The 20,045-nt window shown below is 49.9% G+C and overlaps 8 protein-coding genes across 8 annotated transcripts; 7 read left to right on the top strand and 1 right to left on the bottom strand.

Moving 5' to 3' along the window:
* Positions 1-49: 49 nt before the first annotated feature.
* LDX57_004825 (uncharacterized protein) lies at positions 50-1,039 on the top strand (the record flags this gene model as incomplete). Its single annotated transcript, XM_046086501.1, has 3 exons — positions 50-321; positions 406-604; positions 677-1,039. 3 exons carry the CDS (start codon positions 50-52, stop codon positions 1,037-1,039), a joined length of 834 nt encoding a protein of 277 aa, XP_045942466.1.
* Positions 1,040-3,412: 2,373 nt separating this feature from the next.
* On the bottom strand, positions 3,413-4,780 carry LDX57_004824 (uncharacterized protein; the record flags this gene model as incomplete). Its single annotated transcript, XM_046086500.1, has 4 exons — positions 3,413-3,856; positions 3,911-4,255; positions 4,323-4,484; positions 4,550-4,780. 4 exons carry the CDS (start codon positions 4,778-4,780, stop codon positions 3,413-3,415), a joined length of 1,182 nt encoding a protein of 393 aa, XP_045942465.1.
* A 2,466-nt stretch (positions 4,781-7,246) lies between these two features.
* LDX57_004823 (uncharacterized protein) lies at positions 7,247-7,825 on the top strand (the record flags this gene model as incomplete). The annotated part of the gene is made up of 1 exon (XM_046086499.1): positions 7,247-7,825. One exon carries the CDS (start codon positions 7,247-7,249, stop codon positions 7,823-7,825), a length of 579 nt encoding a protein of 192 aa, XP_045942464.1.
* Positions 7,826-9,002: 1,177 nt separating this feature from the next.
* LDX57_004822 (uncharacterized protein) lies at positions 9,003-10,205 on the top strand (the record flags this gene model as incomplete). The annotated part of the gene is made up of 3 exons (XM_046086498.1): positions 9,003-9,515; positions 9,569-9,733; positions 9,783-10,205. The coding sequence occupies 3 exons, from the start codon at positions 9,003-9,005 to the stop codon at positions 10,203-10,205; spliced, it is 1,101 nt and encodes a 366-aa protein (XP_045942463.1).
* Positions 10,206-13,572: 3,367 nt separating this feature from the next.
* LDX57_004821 (uncharacterized protein) lies at positions 13,573-14,355 on the top strand (the record flags this gene model as incomplete). Its single annotated transcript, XM_046086497.1, has 1 exon — positions 13,573-14,355. The coding sequence occupies one exon, from the start codon at positions 13,573-13,575 to the stop codon at positions 14,353-14,355; it is 783 nt and encodes a 260-aa protein (XP_045942462.1).
* A 401-nt stretch (positions 14,356-14,756) lies between these two features.
* Positions 14,757-15,221, top strand: LDX57_004820 (uncharacterized protein; the record flags this gene model as incomplete). The annotated part of the gene is made up of 1 exon (XM_046086496.1): positions 14,757-15,221. The coding sequence occupies one exon, from the start codon at positions 14,757-14,759 to the stop codon at positions 15,219-15,221; it is 465 nt and encodes a 154-aa protein (XP_045942461.1).
* A 492-nt stretch (positions 15,222-15,713) lies between these two features.
* On the top strand, positions 15,714-18,401 carry lysF (homoaconitase LysF). Its single transcript, XM_046086495.1, has 2 exons — positions 15,714-15,844; positions 15,892-18,401. Exons 1-2 carry the CDS (start codon positions 15,779-15,781, stop codon positions 18,160-18,162), a joined length of 2,337 nt encoding a protein of 778 aa, XP_045942460.1. The 5' UTR covers positions 15,714-15,778; the 3' UTR covers positions 18,163-18,401.
* Positions 18,402-18,675: 274 nt separating this feature from the next.
* On the top strand, positions 18,676-19,896 carry LDX57_004818 (alpha/beta fold hydrolase; the record flags this gene model as incomplete). The annotated part of the gene is made up of 1 exon (XM_046086494.1): positions 18,676-19,896. One exon carries the CDS (start codon positions 18,676-18,678, stop codon positions 19,894-19,896), a length of 1,221 nt encoding a protein of 406 aa, XP_045942459.1.
* Between the last annotated feature and the right edge of the window lie 149 nt (positions 19,897-20,045).

The raw sequence follows: 20,045 nt of genomic DNA, 5'->3' as shown, positions 1-20,045 counted from the left end.
CTCTGGCCCCTCAACCCTATTGATCCGCCTCCCTACACCCAACCATAACATGACCACAATCACCAGGCGACCAACAATACCCGCGGACTGGGCACCGTCGAAGGCAGGATGCTTGCGCAAGGAGGACTACTGGCTCTGGCTCTGGCCCAACAAACAGCACGACAACCGCACCGTGCTCGGCGGACCTAGCCAAACGACCGATTGCTTTCCACCGACATGGGCCGCGTCGGATGTATATGTTGGAACGAGCTGTCCGGGCGACTACACAACCGCGTCATGCGAAGGGAGTGATCAGCGAGATACGGTAACATGTTGTCCGAAGTTGGTTTCCCCTCACGATGCCCCGACATACCATACATGTCTCCCGGAACCTAGCGCTAACGAGATCCGATCGACCTTCAATAGTAACCACGTCTTTACCTGCGCCGTATCCGAGACCGAGAAAGCGCATGGTTCGCTTTTCCCATGTCGATTAAAGTACACCACGGAGCGAGTCGTGACGGCGACATTGACGGACTTTGTTTCCAATACGATAAACGTCGACGAGGTGACGCAGAAGCCAGGACTACATTTGTATGCGCTGGGAGTGTTATTCGTGACGCCGGTAGGTCGACATTTTGCGACGCTTCACCCCAGCAACTTGTCTTGGATCGAATGCTCATGGACCCTGGCATAGACACCAACATCAAGCGACCTCAGTACCTCCGCTGTCAACACAGAACCCTCACTCTCAATAACAGCGTCCTCTACATCCGAACTCTCTAACATCTCATCCCCATCCTCATCAACACCACTCAGCGCCGGCGCATCTGCAGGAATCGGCATCGGATCTGCAGCAGGGGTGATCCTAATAGCCGTGCTCGGATGGTTCTGGTACCGACGCAAGAAAGCCGCCGAAGCAGCGAAAACGGGATCACCCATACCTCCCCATCACCACTATAGCCTTCCGGGGCAACCAAGCATCGGTCATCAGTATCCGATCAACGAATTAAACACGTACGAGGCACAACGGAAGCAGTTGACTGAGCTGCCTTCTTAATCGAAATATGATTTCTGGGGAGGGAGGCAGGGGGGAGGTTGTTGGAGGTGTATACCTTTGGATGGAGATGGTGAGTTGTATTAATTGATGGATGCATATCTGGTGGGCTTATTGTTGCATTGCTTGCGTGATTGTTTCTAGAGCTCTAGCTTGTTTAGCGTTGTATTCTACTGGCGTTGGGGTGCTTAGATTTGAAATGCGAATTTGAATGATTCAATGTTACTTTGAGTCTCTTTAGGGACATGACTATGGAGAGATGGAGAGGCTCGTGGAGATGGGCTTTGCTACTTTACTGATTAGAGTAAAGAAAATAGTATCAAAGACAGTTCGAGAAATGGAAAGATCGAAGGAAATGAAAGAACAAAAGTGATAATAAAAACTATTATAACCCATTAGAAGAGACAACCACTCAGCCGCAAAGAACGTATCACCAAGTACCCTGATCTTGCACAGAAGCAGACATGGAAATGATAGGTGACGATGCGAGATTTGACTGGAATAGAACAATTATTACCAACCACCAGGACGCTGTCAACCGATCTACCCCGGAAAAGCGCTTGTGCGCCGTAAATACTCCTCCTTCGTCAAAAGCCGGTATTCAGTAGTTTGTATGTCATGAAAAGACCGCCCGGCCATGAATTGACTGAATAAAGACGCGCTAGCGCATACCTTGTTCCAGATTCGACGTCTGTTCTTCAGGTGAGGAGAGCCATTGGGGTCCTTCAGGGCGTTCTTGACCGCCACATAAGCAGCTCGCCAATCATGAGCCCCAGTGATGTGTTTCGGTAGCGCAAATCCCATCTCGAACTCCGGAGAAAAGCGTGAACGCCAGAACTGCTGCGGTAAAGTCGCCGGATGACTAGCCGATGCAACAGACCTCGAGGCCGCTCGTAGGTTTTTGATATCGGCACGTGGAAGCATTGCAAGAAGTAAGAGTATAATCTCCGGGGGGAGGCGTTGAAACGCATCCTGGCTCCCAAGTGGTCCTTGGAGAGGTATTGCATGGGCACGGGGTGGGTAATAGCTCTGTATGCCGGACGACTGCAGTAGTTGGGACATGTTTTCAGGCTGTAAAGGCTCCGCCCGGAAAATGTCATCCTCTGTTTGGGATCCGTCTTCTGGTGGGTAATACCAATATATTATCTCATTGGACGACCTTCGGACTTTGATGTCCCCCAATTTGAACTTATATAGCTGGGAGTAATGTATGAAATTGCCGAGTCTGGTAGCAACAATATCAGAGCGGCCTGCTGACACTCTCCGTACGAGAATATCCCAGCATATTTCATGGCAACAGAAGCACATGTTTCGTACTTCTTCATAACGCCTTAAATTTTCGACGTCGATGTCAGGATCTTCCTCGGAGGTGTCAAAGACCAAGGGGACGTAAATTCTATTGTAAGCGTCATAAGAACCAACGCCGCTAACATACCCCGGGGACTGGGAACTATGTTGTGTGACTATGCAGCATCAACTGCCTGCCAGGTCGAGGCTTATCGGGGGAAACTAACCAACACGAATCCGTTGGCGCCATTCTAAGTCTTTGTTTTGGTGTACTCGTAAGAAGATGTGGTTGGCGGACATGACCGCGTCGCATATCACACAAAGTAGATCCATGGTTGCCGGCTGTACGGTAGTAACCCATAGGAGATAAAACACGGTCTCTATGTCGGTTAGATTCAGGGAGAAGATGATGAAATCCTGTGGTGTGCAAACCTCAACTGATCGCCTGGTGTCATGTGATTCGGTCCGGGGTTCACCATGACGAAGGCCCAGGCCTCATCTGGCTCTGACATTGGGTAGGAATCGGCCTCCGACAAAATTTAAATTCTCCCCCTGTCTTACATACACACTCCGTATCGGCTTTATCATTAAATGTCGAAGCAACAGATACCTGGAAGCCAAGAGTGGTGGACAAATCTGAGATCGATGTCGTTGGACTCTGAACCTTTCAATGAGTTTTCTCTTTTGCGCAGGCACCGCCGCAAAAACGGCTGCCAGAAGCCTGTTAATTTATAATGGGCAATCGGCCTTCCAAAAATATACCAAAATGCCGGGAATCCCGTGACTGAGCTTGTTGAAGGCCCAGTAAGTTGGACGTCGATCCAACATGTGCCACAATCTCATTGTCCTAGGAGTTGGGAATAATAACGAAATTTTACCTAATAATGTGTTTCACGGATTTAAACAAGCTACAAGAGCACAGTGAATAATATGTAGCGAAAGTCAAACTGTCAAAAAGGCACGAAGATTGAGAGATGATATTTCATTATGTGGGATTTTTACTCCACTATTTCCCTGAAGAACAAAACAACTACTTAAGCAATTGAACACAGAGATTCATGAGATAGAATGAGAACATATGATAAACCCTCAGCGCGTGCTACACGCAGATGCTGCCAGTAACGGTGCAGCTCCTGGGCAGTTCTTCGATTCAGCCCTCTGGTAAGGTGGAGGAGCTACAACACCACGCACACACATCGTGATATGGTCAGCAAATTGGGCGCCATAATAGATATATTGGTCGGTAGATGTGTCATAGATATCAGTGACGGTAAGTTGTTTCCCCTCTTTAGGCCCAGTTCCGAAAGTGCGGTCAGGAATCTGGATGCGTACACGTAGATAAGACCCCTTGGAACCGCGTTCGTATCTAATGGTTCCGGACGGAAGATCCACCAAGTCTTCTGTACTGCTCTCGGCGCCATGCTTATCTAGTTTGAAGAACTTGTCCTCGAAATTCGAGATGTATAATGCAACAGGGTCCGCGATTGATATCGTTTTGCCATCACGAGCGAGGCCGTTGATTTCTGAACCGATCTGAGGAAGGTCAGCCTCTGTGTAAGTTCATCTTGACGATAGGAGAGCCCTTACAAATGGATCGGAGTGTCGGTAGGGATTTCCATATTTGCTGCAATGGATAAGATCATTTTTGTCCGTAATCGGGTCAGTGTCGTCTCTCTTGCGGATAACTGTAGCTTGGGCTGCGATGTCAATCTCGGCGCTGAGGGTGTTTGCAGGCTGGATCAAGTGTGCGATTGTGCCCTGATCAGTGGTATAATTCCATATGTTCCTAGGATCATAGACCCTTTTTGTTTGATCCTGCGAATTAGTCAAGAAGAGATCATCTTCACGGATCTGGTCCGCAGCATCCGAGTTCAATTCTCGATACAGCTGCAGGATTTTATCCGGCTGGGCATCTCCCAGGAAGGACCAATACTAGGAACGAAGCAATCACAATCAGTTAGATGAATTTAATGATTAGGGGACTAAAGCATCGACACACCTCCGGACCTTCACACGTCATTACTACACTTAAGACGTTGCTCTCCCCGAGGTCAGGCCCATCTCTTTTGACCGACCATTCGAGATACTCGTCTTGGAGTACGCGACTTGCATCCGCAATTTTCCACCGAAGAGCATCTCTAGTAGAGAAATATTTCTGAACCTGCGGGCGTGGATACCAGATGCTTTAGTGAATTCCAAGCGAGAAGACGAGTAAGACTAACGTACCTTGGCGGGAAATGCATTCCATGAAATTTCCACGGGTTCTTGGCTTTGGTCGTATGCGGTCACTGTGCCATTGAAGAACTGCGGAAGCGGCTCTCTGCCCTCGACCCTCCCGGCAATCTCATCATTCATCCATTTCGAGATGTACTTTGAGGACCATTCCTCTTTGTTGGTCTCTGTCAGGTCATCGAGATTTCCCGGGGGAGAAAACCGTGGGAGTTTGCTCGGAGCCATAGTAGAGAGATAAATCGATTTTTGCAAAGAATAATGTAAAAACAGGCCAATCTATAACCTGATAATGCACGATGAGTCAAGAAAAAGAGCGGTCGTATGGAAGACATGCGTGCACCATTATATAGGCCATTGTCTATGAGGTAATCCAGAAACGTGTAACGTTGCACTGTCGAGTGTTCTGCCAGGAAGTCTTCCGCATTCGGGAATGCAGTGTCATGTAGCAGGGACCCTGTACAATCATCTATGACGTTGCTAATGGCATTCCAATTCTATTTGGCAAATGCCTTGATGTATTGGAACACGGAAATTGTAAAGAAGTCGCACAGCACTTGTTTCTTGAACTTAGGGCTACATCCGCGACTCGGTGGTTGGTTACGTCAACTATATTTCGGAAGCTCCAACTTCACTATAACTCGTGTTTGCAGCTTCCGATGGCGCGTTTACTAGCAGAGACTGAGTAATAGCGTAAGAGTTGCCGGACTAGTCCGAAATGGTGCTCTCCAGTATAACACCACCACGTCCACCACGTCATATGACGGTCACTCAGTCATTTACCATCTTGCCTAATGCACTAGCTGGTGAAATCATGATTTTCAATACCCGGGAAATCATTTGTCATTTGGACTTTCCCATAAAATTGGGCGATGTTCATAAGGGTGCCTTCGTCTTGAATTCTGAGGAGTGTACCAATTTTCAGGGGTGTTCGACGTCGCCTTCGCCAATCTCCGTTCATGCTTACAGGCGTCTTTCTTCTCATTCAATATGGATTCCACCCGCCGTGTAAACAGTTCAGACACAGTTAATGATGTTACCCCGGTACCCTCATCAGACCTCTACTGGAGACAGTTCAGGCGCGGGAATGTACCGCATGAAGACATCCTCGCCAGTTCCTCTTTTCTGGATCAGAATTTCGTCGGCGACTTCGGCGTTCTGCTACGACAGATCGACCTACGGCATTTTCAGACTTATGATGAAATACTGACAAAGTTCTCTGAGGATGCAAAATACAAACTTCGAGTTTTTTGTGTTGCTGATGGGTGTATGTAGCGGGTTCCCATGTTTAACGATGGGACATGCTGATATATTGACCAGTCGACATCGAGTATCATCCGGCCAACGCGGGATGGTTCAACCCGCACATTCGCTTTTTATCTATCGTAACGTACAAAGATGCCAACCCGTTCGATGGCTGGACGCTTCTCATCATCGGCTCGGACGAGTTTGACTCCGGCGAAAGGTCCTGCAAGCGGCCAGCTGGGATGTGGATGGGCAAACATTGCGGTTCTACGGCGTATGACCGAAAATAGCGTCCCATGTCCATGTGTTTCTGACTATTTATATAGCGGGAAACTCTCCAAAACAACCCGGTCGATAGACCAGAGAGTGCCTGGATATACCAGGGCACTTCGTTTGATGCCTTTAGATCGGAGACGTCTTATCTTGGCCCCTTCAGCGGTAAACCTTGCCCGTTCCCCGTCTCGAATGTCGAGATTTTGGGTTGACTTTCCAATGCAGGCCATGTGAATGGTGTCCCTATCATGAAAGAACTTAAAAAGTTAGTTGCATCTAACCCAATTGAATGGATAAAGACTGACATTAATTTTTCTAGCCCTTGGCTACACTGGGTTGGCAACAACTCTAATCTCCGATGCGCCTCTCCAGCTCAGCGCAAAGACTTCGCGAACAGGAAATACCTGTCCGAAAGAGAGGACGACCCATTGAGCAAGCTGAAGTCGCCTCGCGACTTAGAGCAGTTTATAACGAGTGGAATCAAGTCGTTTTTTGCAAAGCGACGGGATTCAGATTTCAAAAATGCGAGCGGACTGAATCCGTCACCACCCAATATTCAAAGATGGATGGTCAGATGCCACTTCCTAGGATCCACCTTTAGTCACTGACTGTTTTAGGCCCACTTATTATTGACGACTACAGTAAACATTCACTGCGGCTTCAAACAGGGGCAAAGAATATCTATACCTGCCGAGCATTTCTTGAATCTAGATCTCCTCGCAATTTCCAAGTCTGATCTTTTTGTGAGTATTACATACTGTTCTAGGAGGTTCCGAAGGCTAACAGATACTGCAGTCCAATGGGACTGACTACTGGGTAGATGAAAGCCTCTACAACAAGGCTTCAGGCAAACTCGGTCTTTGCCTTCTACAAGAACTGGACAAAATTTCATCTAAAAAAGTACCAGAAACTCTCAGGCTGACGCTCTATCCCGGAGTGTTGGGGGCTGGAAAGGACATGGGAGATCATGCGCAGATACAATTTGCTAAGGCATTGGAAGGAGAGGGTAATAATGGACTATTCACTGTCCTTACCCCGTCATATGAGGACACTAGGGGAGTCGACATGTTTCAGAACATAAATCGCTCTACGTCCTTACTCTCGCCCAAGGTATTTGATTCCTTGTTGATGGTTGATTTCTGCAATCCTGTCTACTCCTGGAGGCGAGGAGTCCTGATGCAATACGTGCCCACGTCAACGGCCCTGTCCGACCAAGGCAAATACGATCTCGAGAGCAACTTTATCACAGCGTTGGAAGAATCCCCATGCGCTAAACGCGATGGCCAGCCTGAATGTGAGTTTCTAAAACTGTACAGGAATCATGATCCAGATAGCTGGTCCGATAGAACTGCAGACTATAGTCAAAGGGTCAAGAAAAACTTGAAAAGGGAGGAGTACGTGGTGGCATATATGGAGCTTGCGGAATCAAGACGCCGAATCTATCGTCCGTTGCCTTTGGATGAATTCGGATTCACTCTGCCTTTCGCCACTAAGTATGATAAGTTGGATAAACATCCATTGAAGGAGATGACAGATAAGGCAGAGGTAGTTGACATGCCGACACGCGGGGTGGACTTCATAACTGCCTGGACGGGGACACTGTGGACCAATAACCCTGCGATCGTGGCGCTGGAAAGCAATCCTCCGCTGGCTCCCGGTGATCTACCAAAGCCGGAGAGAACACCGGTGGATCTAGGAACTTTTTCTGCACGCAAAAAGACCGGGGGCTGTCCTGTGATGCGAAAACGCCGTTAGTCAAATCCCAGGTGATCTAAAAGTTTCTAATGCATAGTGACCATTGTTCATTTTTCCTTCATGCTTTTTCGCTCTATCCGGTCCATCTGCAATTGAACTGTCATATTTATCAACAAATGCTATGCCCCCTCCTTAACAAGAATTCCTCCCATCAACACCTATCGTACAGCGCCTGAATCAGCTCCAAGTTCTATGTTTTCACTATGTATAGACGATCATACGTCCAATAGCGGCGTTCTCAAATCGAAACCAGTTGCTGTAAAAGCACCGCAAACCCCAGGGGTAGCAGGATTGTGGTGTTACCTGTACAGTAACCATTATGCTGATATCATAATCTGTGAATGTAATAACAACATTCGATATCTTAGCACCTGGACTATGTGGGCCCGATCCTCTGGAAATCCCCTGCAGGGTGGAAATGATGACCGGCAGGAAAGATGAGAAGACAAACAAAAGAATCACTGTAAATAGGAAGGATGTGTGAAATAGAGCCGGCTTGAAGGGAAACAAAAATTGAATCAGAATACATGTGGAACTGCACCAATAAGGCCGCCAGTTGAGCCGGATCGATATCCCAGTTAGGTTTGCGCACTATAGGTATAGAACGTTTGAGTAGGTGATGGACTCTTGAGCGAAGGCCCGGTGCGAAGGGTAATACTTCCTTCCAATGAGGTGAGGGGCATTTGCCTAGTACTCATCCTCGCCCGGAAATGGTTTGTTGTCTCGATTGCAGATGTTTCAGGCTCGGTGAATACTTCTGCGTTTGTGGAACGACATAGAGGTTCAAAGCATAGACCGTGCAACATCATTGGCTTGATTTAAGGCTGCAATCTTAACCGTAAGCTTTGTCGATCACTATAATGTACGGCCGGATGTTACCCTCTCACCACTGCAAAGCTTGACTGGTCAGGTTCCAAGGGTTACGAGAGGAAGGGTGAAATCTCATAGTTCTGTTGGCCTACATTAATTTCATGGCTGAACCATTTGGCTCCGAGCTGAAGATATACGAATGAGACACGACCTAGGGTTACATGAGCTGCCGTGTCAACCGTGAGCTGTCAGTGTTACACAGCCAATGCAGGGTATGATGAGGTATTTAAGATCTTAAAGATTCCCCAGAAATACAAACCTGACTACCTGTTCATCGTACACTTCACAGGGCGTGGTCTTTTACAAGATGCAATTCTTGAGCACCCTCAGCGCTATTCTGATGGCGATGCTTTGGCCCTTACTAGGACCAGCATTCCACTTACCCCCTCATTCCAATAATCAAGGGCCATTCAATCCACCGAATGACCTGACTACCCGGCACTTCTCATCTACAGATGGACGCCCCATCAACACCACAGGAAACTGGGAGATTTGGTACTTTGACTTCACCTCGGAGGACCTGATCACGGCCGTTGATATGGCTTTCAACGTGACGCCCACAAATCCATCGGTGCCATCCAATCCAACTGACGCTATCTTGACATTCATCGTTGACATCATGCTACCGAACAAGACGCACTTCACGAAAGAAATCAATCCACGCAGAGCGATTGTCAGCGAGAGTCGAGACATCAGCTTGGGACGGTTTGATGATGACAAAAATCACATATCATGGAGAAGTGATGTCATATCTAATCGAGGTTCTATCACCATCGACATGCCTGAGTTTGATCTGACAGGTCGCATTGAGTGGGATCAGGTAATCTCTCTACCCTTGGTATTTGATCCTTCGTGCTAACCGCCGGCGGTCAGGTTGCGCCACCGCATTTGCCCTGTGGACCTAACGAACAGGGCGGCGCATACGAACTCGTACCGCATCTCTGGTGGATAAACCAAGGCCCTGATCTCAAAGCGACAGTGAAGTTTGAGGTTGCTGGTGAGCACATAAGCTACTCAGGAGTTGGATATCAGGATAAAGTAGATCACCCACAATCTCTGCAAACGGCGACCCGGGCTAACAATTTAGAACTGGGTGGATCTGCCACTTCCCGCGATACTAGGCCCATGGTACTGGGGTCATGTCCGAGTTGGCGACTACAGTTTGGTCTGGTACGAACTCGTCTCCAAGTTCGGGGGCACGTACTATAGCAGCTACCTAGCGCAGGACGGGGAGATCCTAACAGCTAACTGCGCCAACGACACTCTCAAGATACGCTCATTCGATAAGGATGGTGTGTATCTTCTACCAGGCGATACTAGCCTTCCAGCCGGTTTTACGATTTCGATGGATGTGCCAGACGATGGCCGCTTTACTGTCAATATTACCAACGATGTAGTGTTTCTTCTACACCAAGCACCACCTGCTCGGCGGTGGTTTGGCCATGCTTCTGGTGGTTTCGAGAACGAGGACCTTTCTAAAGGGTACGGGTTCTGGGAGCAGGTTATCTAGTTTTATGGCTGTTGGATGACGTGTAGAGGGGAATAGACGCGGTAATTCTATTCACTTAGTTTTCTATTGGAATGGTCTAACCACTCCAACGCTGCAATTTAATCAATGGAATACCTCTTTAGGACGGGTGTGGCTATAGAATCTCACCACTAGACGAGAAATCACTGGACGGACATAGATAGTAAACTTCTGGCTACAATAATGTCTCATGTACCAGTCCGTTCGCTGACTTGACACTAGAACGGACGTATCACAACGTATGCGGAGTCAGGGGCATCATGCTAACCTTCCAGGGTTGTTTCTAGCCTTGTCCACTCAATTACAGTTTCCAACTTTGTTATACGCCGATGTAGAACACACTTATGTTGCGCTATGTGGTCAGAGCGAATCATGAAAATGTCCGAAAAGCTAATCAACTGGAAGGCTCGCATTTTACCCACCGTTAGCCTAGTTGACAAGTGACACACTTCCTTCCTTCCGCTGTTCTTCTGCGTAGAAAGCCCTAATTCCAGGTGCAGAGTGAATATCATCTCATCCTTGTCAGACTGTAATATTGGTGAATCCCAACTACGACCACTGCGAATCTTCGATCTTCACTTACATACATTGGATAAAGTGAATAGAAGAGAAACCCCCATTCCCTCATCAGCTAGAGTCCTCTCCATTGTAGTCACATGCCCCAGTATTTTCCTCTTGATAGCTCCTATATTCCTTCTTCATCTCCATCCTCTTCTTCTTCTCATCATCATATCGGCCGCTCTATCAATCTTACACCATGAATTGAACCGGGTTCTGAATTTCAAGATACAAGCCATCAGCTCGAAACGACGAACAGGCAAATGTCAAACAGTAACCCAAGCACGTTCAGCGGTGGAGACATCGTCTTTCCTCCTGATCAATTCGTTATTTACTCTCTGTTGTCTGTCTGTCCTCTGTCAGTCTTCTCTCTGCGGCCCCAGACTTGGCTTTTTTCAACGTAAGTCAAGACCTTTCTATCGCAAATCAGACATCTATACTCATGCTTTGACTGCAGAAGTGGTACACACGGTACATTTTAAAGAGCTCCACACGGCTCTCTTCCAAGAATGACAGAAAGTCTCGTTCCTCCCCGTTTCTAGTGACACCGTCATACCTTGAGTGAAGATCACTAGGGGAACATCCTATATCGAACATCTGCAACCTCTATGCGGGTATACGAAAGAGGGATCTAGTAATAATATTGCGGGAACTTCGCGATAGTATTATGGCATGGCTCATGCTTGCTAGACTATGATCTAGGCACACTACATGAATCGAGGGCTCAGAACCAGGACGGCTGCCATGAACGACGGTGTACATCAACCCATTTCAAAAACACAGCCCCAAGACGTTGTCCGGTCTCAATGACATGCGCCAAAGAAAGACCGTGTTCGACTACTGAACAGCGAGTTAGGTCATTCGCCGCCTATAACAACTCTCCTTAACAGCATACGCCCAGACTGAATGTCCCTCGAGACCCTGAGAACGAGAAATCTCTCGCCGAAGCCGGACCACAATCTGACCAGGCCTGCGTACTGCTTTTGCCTGAGTAAAGATGGAATCATAATCTGACCCTCGAAGAAAAACTACCGACGCAGGCCATATCCTCTTCTTCGTAGCTATACGACGATACAATCCCCACCTGCGAAAGAAGATATTAGATACTCGCCGACTATCTAAACACCGGAATTGATGTTTCACGAGGTACTGTCGGCTTAACTGCCTACGGAGCGTTCGCCCTTTGAATCTGGGGAAATTCTTTAATTTCAACTACAATTCACGGATGATAAGCGGTACCCCGGCATTTATTACCCAGATACACCTGATAGCTATAACAAGGCGGCACAAAGAGGTAACTCCAGCTATCAAGACAGGATAACATGGGCACCCAGTAGCTACATGGCATGCGCTTTTTGTTGGCTCAGAAACAAAATCATTGACCAGCTCGACTATGCAACTGATGCCGAAGTTGACCCCTTGACCCCGGTACGCCAAAGCCCCTACAAGTCGGAGCGTTCCTAGTGAGCGCACCTCGAGGTCGCTTCCCTGCCCCGCGATCAGCACTACTTTTTATACAAGGTTATCAGGCTTCGTTATTTCATTCCTACAAGGCAAGGAATTCATCCAGAGTACGAGTTGAGTGGGCTTTTGAGTCCAGACTCAAGACTGTGGTGCTTGTGTCCGAGGCTCCAAAGATGGGCACCGGCCATGTATCCGAGGACACAATCTATGGCCTCTCGTGTTTGCGGTATATATGCTCGCCAAACCTGCATTCTTCAGGCACATTCTGTAAGACAGGTCAATACTACAGCACAATTTTCATCTTCTCCCTCCACAACATCCATCCCCCTATCCCATCCTGCAGTGCGGCAATCTATTATTCACCTAGCTCGAAAGATACAAAGGCATACTATTGAAATGCGGATTGTCCTTCTGGTGACGGTCCGGGTACCGGCCGCGTAAGTTCCTTGGAGTTCATAGGCTGCGATTCTTTTTGTCCCACTTTTATTGCCACTTTCGACAATAAACATTACCATTGAATTCAGAATATAACTGACGGGATTCAACCAACAACGCATACCACAGACAGGAGTAATCAAACAACCCACATTGAAAACGCAAACGCCCAAGAGAAGGTTTCGACTGCGAGCTCCATGGAAGCGAGCCAAGAAAAGTGACCACTCGCTCGACCCATTTACAGAGGCGAGCCGCTCAGGGAAGAAAAGTTTTCTACACCCGATACAGGAGGACGACTGGATAATCTTCTTGAATCTATGCTTGGAAGGAACATACCGAATGTGTAGTAACTGTATGATTTCGGTTTTTATTTCATTAGCCAGGTTATCCCTGCCAGACAAGATAATCTATGTATAGAGCTCACTACCTTTACGGCCGCTAATCTATTTCGTAAAGTTATACTATTGATCTAATACAATATCACTATCTTTTAGAAATTCTAGGAATACTTTAAATGACAAATTGGTGTTGGGATTGTTGTTTCGATATGGTCAGATTTATATGCATACTGTGCTCACAAACATAGTTGATGTTACTAGTTGACAACGCCCTACAACTGCGAGGGTTGGGCATGTCCGAATGGCCTCATACACATTAATTAGGTCATACCGGGCAGTTATCGGCGATTCCATCGTGATTTCGCCAGCTTTCTCCGAATTACTCTATAGAAACTCGGGCCAGGCATCCCCGGGGTGGGTCACCCCACATGGAGGTCCGGCTCGGTCAACCGCAAGGCGTGAACTAGTAAGAATTTCCTCTCCACGACGGAGAAAAAGATGTCAAAAAGTTCGATTTCCCGATTATCGTGAAAATCTTGTGCGGGACTGCCAAAATGTCGACTACTACTGTCGCAACGACAACAACCACACAGATCAACTCCTTTACGCTAGAGGATACTGACCAAGTGCATCCCTTGAACGATGCCGGACCGCCGCCGTCTCGAAAATTCCATCTTCGACGGATCCTCGTGGTCACGCAAGTCTTTGCCATTACCCTAACAGCCAGCGTAATCAACGGCTTGGTAGTCGTCGGTCTGCCGACAATCACCAAGGATCTCCAATTGCCCCCCTCGTTGTCATTTTGGCCTTCATCGGTCAGCAGTCTTGCTACAGCCTCATCTCTCTTGTTAGCGGGATCCATTGCCGATGCTATCGGTCCGCGATGGGTCGAATTGGTCGGAGCTTTCGTTAGCGGCGGTTTAATGATCGGTCAAGGGTGTTCTCGGACGGGAGAGCAGTTGGTCGCCTTTAGAGCACTCCAAGGAATTGGGCTCGCCTTCCATCTGGCCTCTTCCGTGTCCATCATCACGCAGATTCTACCTCAGGGTAGAGGCCGAAACTTTGCGTTCTCGTGCATCGGTCTCAGTCAGCCCCTGGGCTTTTCGATTGGCTTGGTTATCGGTGGTATTCTGATTGACACCATCGGTTGGCGTTCAGGATGGTATATCGCCGGTGGCATCACACTTGTATTCGCCGTCATTGGTCTGTGGGCAGTGCCGAAGAGTCGATCTCACCAATATGCAGACCGTATACATAACGTTAAATCCAAGGTCGACTGGGTTGGAGCCGGGTTGGCCTCCGCGTTCATGGCGTTGCTCTGTTATCTCCTGGCGTGAGTACATTCTTAACATGACAATGACCAACGCTGATCGGAAGCAGGATCTTGAGTGCCAATCCCTCTCGTATCAAAAGTGCCGAGAGTATCGTTATTTTGTGTCTTGCTGTGGCCGCACTCCCGTCGTTCGTCGGCTGGGTCCATCGCCAAACCAAGCGAAATAAGCCGGCCTTGATCCCGAATTCGATGTGGGCTAACACGTCGTTCTCGACGATATGTGCCATTGTTGCCATGTCCAGTGCGGTGATCAACTCCATGGAGCTGTTTGCAGCCTTGTTGTACGTATCATCTCGCTGTCATCCATCTCCCCTCTAACCTCTTCTTAGCTTCCAAGAAGTCCAAGACCTCCCCGCTTTACAGGCATCCCTCCGTATCCTACCAAGTCTGGTCGTTGGCGTTCTCATGAACATCGTAATCGGGCTGTTCGTCCACAAAGTCCCCGCGTTCTGGATCGCAACCATCTCCTCTATCATCTGCGCCGGGTCACCCTTACTCATGGCGGTGATCCAACCCTCCTGGCCCTACTGGGGCAATGCATTCGTTGCTCAGCTCCTACAGCCCGTCAGCTTCGATGCTCTTTACACCATCGGACTGATTGTCATCACAGACGTGTTTCCCGACAACACCCAAGCTCTCGCTGGGGCGGTGTTCAACACGTCCTCGCAGTTCGGCAGTGCGCTGGGAATGGCTGTTCTACAGGTCATCTCCACCGTGATCACCGACCAGTCGGGCAAGGACGAGGTGCCAGCTCTGATGGAGGGTTATCGGGCGAGCTTCTGGGCCATGTTTGCGTTGATGCTGTGCTGCACCGTGGTTGGATTCTTTGGCATGCGCAAGGCTGGTAAGGTCGGTTTGAAGCAGGATTAATCGGGTGCCGCATTGAATTCCCGGACTTGACAGAGGTCCATCAAAGCAAGATTGTCAAAAGCTCGGATTTGTGGTTAGGGTTCAGATGGTCATGGGATCGTAAACAAGAGGCTTCTGCATTCATGCCCTTTCTGCTAAGGCTCAAAACTGGTCGGGGGCGTTCGCAAGATAGAATAAAAGTATCTCATTCTTTTTGGTTAGCTATATATGAGACCATGGTAGGATTGAGACTCAGCATGATGCTGAGCAACAGAGATGATTCAGTCTACAAGGGTAGTATGTGGGATATTTTTGTGCCTGTTGGTGCCTGAGGTTCCATACTAAGCCCAGGTCTCCCCACTCGATGCCTCACCAATCAGGAAACAGCGAATCGCGGCAGTTCGAAGCGCCGAATCGGCCAATTGAAGCGGCAAAATTACCAATTGCAGGGCGCTATCTCGGACTATCAATACTCCGAGTCTCCATACATCCGACATAGGAGCCCCAGATCACGTGCCGCCCTGGGGGTGACTCTTCGGCGCGATGGAGGCAAAAGTTTGTTGTTCAGTAACGCAACGATGCTTCCTCGCTCGATACCATTGAGGGGCCTGGCTCGGCCCCCCTGCGCTCTTGTGCGCAGACCCGTGAGTACTCCTGTCCTGCCGATTGCCCGCAGGTCTAACGGACTTAGGTCACGCCTCGGTTGACTCCCTCGGTCACTCTCCCCAGCAGGAGAGTCCACCATCTCCTCCGATCCATCTCCTCGACCTCCTTTCCCTCTCGCTCGCTGAGCACGACTGCCTTCCCGCGGGCCCAGCACGAGAATTCTGCGCCAATTCCTCCCGCTGAAGATCGCCCGCCGCAGACCTTGACGGAAAAGATCGTGCAACGCTATGCCGTCGGCCTTCCCGAAGGCAAATATGTCCGGAGCGGTGACTACATCAGTCTGGCTCCCCAGTACTGCATGACGCACGACAACTCGTGGCCCGTCGCCCTCAAGTTCATGTCCATGGGTGCCACGCAGGTCCACAACCCCAAGCAGATCGTCATGACCCTGGACCACGACGTCCAGAACACCAGTCCCTCGAACCTCCAGAAGTACCAGCAGATCGAGAACTTCGCCAAGCAGCACGGTATTGACTTTTATCCTGCCGGTCGGGGTATTGGACACCAGGTTATGGTGGAGGAGCTGTATGCCTGGCCGGGTAGCATGGCGGTGGCCTCGGACAGTCACAGCAACCACTACGGTGGCATTGGCTGCCTGGGAACTGCCGTGGTGCGCACTGACGCGGCCAGTATCTGGGCCACGTCGCGCACGTGGTGGCAGATTCCGCCGGTGGCGAAGGTTACCTTCACGGGGACGCTGCCGGAGGGTGTCACGGGTAAGGATGTGATTGTCGCGCTGTGCGGGCTGTTCAAGAGCGACGTCCTCAACCATGCCATTGAGTTTACCGGCTCCCCGGAGACCATGGCCAGTCTGCCGGTGGATAGCCGATTGACCATTGCCAACATGACGACCGAGTGGGGTGCGCTCACCGGTCTGTTCCCCATCGACGAGACCCTCAAGCGCTGGCTGCGGTACAAGGCCACGGAGGCCAACATTCTCGAGGACCGTAACACGCGTGACCGCATCACGCATGAGAAGGTGGAGGAGCTGTTCACCAACCCCCTCACAGCGGACCCCGATGCTCAGTACGCCAAGCAGCTCTACCTCAACCTGTCCACTCTCTCGCCTCACGTTTCCGGGCCCAACTCTGTTAAGGTCGCCACGCCGCTGAACGAGCTGGTCCAGCAGAAGATCAAAATCAACCGTGCCTACGTCGTGTCATGCACCAACTCGCGTGCTTCCGATATCGCGGCGGCCGCTAAGGTCTTCAAGGATGCCGCCAAGGCCAACCCGGGTGTGGCCCCCAAGATCGCCGAGGGCGTCAAATTCTACATCGCGGCCGCCTCCGCCCCCGAGCAGGAGGCTGCCGAACATGCCGGCGACTGGCAGGCTCTGCTGGACGCCGGAGCGCAGCCCCTCCCCGCCGGATGCGGACCCTGTATCGGTCTCGGCACCGGATTGCTGGAACCTGGCGAGGTCGGCATCAGTGCCAGCAACCGTAACTTCAAGGGACGCATGGGCTCGCGTGACGCGCTCGCCTACCTGGCCAGTCCCGAGGTCGTGGCGGCCAGTGCTCTCAGCGGCATCATCAACGGCCCCGGCGCCTACAAGGTGCCCGAGGACTGGGACGGCGTTGACCACGGCTTCGGCACTGGCATGCCCGCTACAACGGAGAACGAGCTCAGCAACTTCATCGAGCAGATGGATTCCCTGATCGAGCGGGTCGAGTCGGCGGGCGGTGCCACCAAGAAGTCGGCCACCGAGATCCTCCCGGGCTTCCCGGAGAAGGTCAGCGGCGAGATTGTCTTTTGCGACGCGGACAACCTCGACACCGACAGCATCTACCCGGGTAAGCTGACTTACCAGGACAACGTGTCAAAGGAGGACATGGCGCAGGCGTGCATGATGAACTACGACCCCTCCTTCAAGGACACGGCCAAGGCCAGCGACATCCTGGTGGCTGGGTTCAACTTTGGCTGCGGATCGTCGCGCGAGCAGGCCGCGACGGCCATTCTTGCCAAGAAGATCCCGCTGGTCGTGTCGGGCAGTTTCGGAAACATCTTCGCGCGAAACAGCATCAACAACGCGCTGATGGGTCTGGAAGTGCCGCGTTTGGTTGAGCGTCTGCGTGCGCAGTTTGCTCAGCCGGAAGACGCCTCGAAGCGTCAACTCACCCGTCGCACGGGCTGGACGTTGACGTGGGACGTCAAGCGCAGCGTTGTCGAGGTGAAGGAGGGCGAGAACGGCGAGACCTGGACGGAGCAGGTCGGTGAGCTGCCGGCCAACGTGCAAGAGATCATTGCTGCTGGTGGATTGGAGGCGTGGGTGAAGAACGAGGTTGGAAAGACGGCGTAGACAGACAGGACGGGGCAGACAAAAGGTGTGAGGAAAAAGATGTTTAAATAGGATAGACCGATTGTATCAATATATCCGGGTTCTACGTTTACATTAGCGTATGATACTGACTATATATTAAAAGATGTTCGCATTCTGCCAACTCGATCAAAACCCTAGACTAGGCAAAGGTCTATACCCTTACAGTACGCCGATACGTCAACATGTATGTTACAATAGAGTTATCAAACAATATGCACAGATATATATATATAATATGTTCCAGAAGGATCCGAAACAAGATGTAAGACGCTGCAAGTATCCGGTATGCATTCACTCGACACCTAGAACTGGCTACATTAATAGCAATGACATCATCCACCAAAATATACATCTACCTTCTCTTCTCTCCTATCAAACCCAACGCATTTTACACAACACAAGCCAACCCCTCCTCATCTCATTGAGCAATCCCAATGACTGACGAGTCCAACACAGTTCAAATTAGAAATCACCACCTGAACGACAAGGAAAATGCCGCCTCCCCCTCCACCTCACCCTCTCACCCCAGGCCCTCACACCTTCCACTCCGCATCCAAAAACCTCACATTCGAATACATTATCCACACTAATGCTCCTCAACCTATCTCCCACGACCACCACCACTACAACAACCATAATCTAATAATAATTCACCCCCCAGCATGGGGTCTCGGCTCCTCATACCTCCAACACGACCTAAATGGACTCCTCACCCCATCTCCATCCCCCTCAAACCCAAAACCCAAACCCTACATCCTCCTATTCCACCACCCCCGCGGAACAGGCCGTAGCACGCGACCCACCTCTCAAACAGCCATGTCCTCGTTCGAACTAGCAACCGATCTTGAAGACTTACGAATCCATCTGAACCTAGAAAAGATACCCACGCTACTGGGCCATTCGAACGGCGGGGCGATTGCGTTGGCCTATGCGGAGATGTATCCGGAGAGGGTGGAGAGGTTGGTGTTGGTCGGGGGACAGTTGATTGGGTTTAAGAGTATTCGGGCAAAGGAGGAGGAGGAGGAGGAGGAGGAGAAAAAGGGAGGTCAAGATGAAAATGACGATACAGATCAGGATGAAGAAAAGGATGTGCACTGGGAAAGAAGAGTTGGGAATGAGAATCAGTATGAGAACGGGTATGCGAACGACAACAACGACAACAATAACCAGAACAAGAACGAACAAAGACAAAGGCATACAGATGGAGACAATCAGCAACACAGCAAAGAACATATCTACAACAGGACAGAAACCAACACCAACATCCTGAAAACCCCCAACCACGACCCCCGCTCCTCCAACAAAACGCAACTCAAACTGGACAAATCCTCTGACTCGGCATTCACAGCTTCCGTGAACGCCATGTGGCCGTTGTACTTCTCCAACCCAGCTGAATATGTTCCTGTATTACTCTCTGCGATCGGGGGCCACGTGATGTCAGTGTGGTGCTACGAGGGAGTCTACGGGAGTGATCGGGTCTACGAAGAGTCCGGGGAGATGGTTCGTCGGTTAGGGGATGTGAAGGCTCGGACGTTGATCATCGCTGGAGCGGAGGATCGGGCATGTAGAGTTGAGAGCGCGGAGAAGATGCGCAATGGGATTGATGCGAGTAGGCTGGTGGTTTGCGAAGGATGTGGGCATTTTCCGTGGATTGAGGCAAGACTGAAAACGTTGAATGAGATTAGGGAGTTTATTGAGGAGACCTTATTTTGACTGGCCAGGATTGGATGGTATATAGAGTTGATTGACTGGGAATGTCTACATACAAGTCAAAGCCGGACGACGATTAAATTAACCTAAACAGAAACAAGAAAACAAACAAGGTAGTATCTCAAAGTCAAACCCAAACACCGGCTAATCCA

Source organism: Aspergillus melleus (assembly GCF_016097325.1).
Source record: "Aspergillus melleus strain CBS 546.65 chromosome Unknown contig2, whole genome shotgun sequence".
Lineage (NCBI taxonomy): Eukaryota > Fungi > Ascomycota > Eurotiomycetes > Eurotiales > Aspergillaceae > Aspergillus > Aspergillus melleus.
Note: the sequence above shows the minus strand (reverse complement) of the source record. Positions and strands in the feature narration are given on the sequence as shown.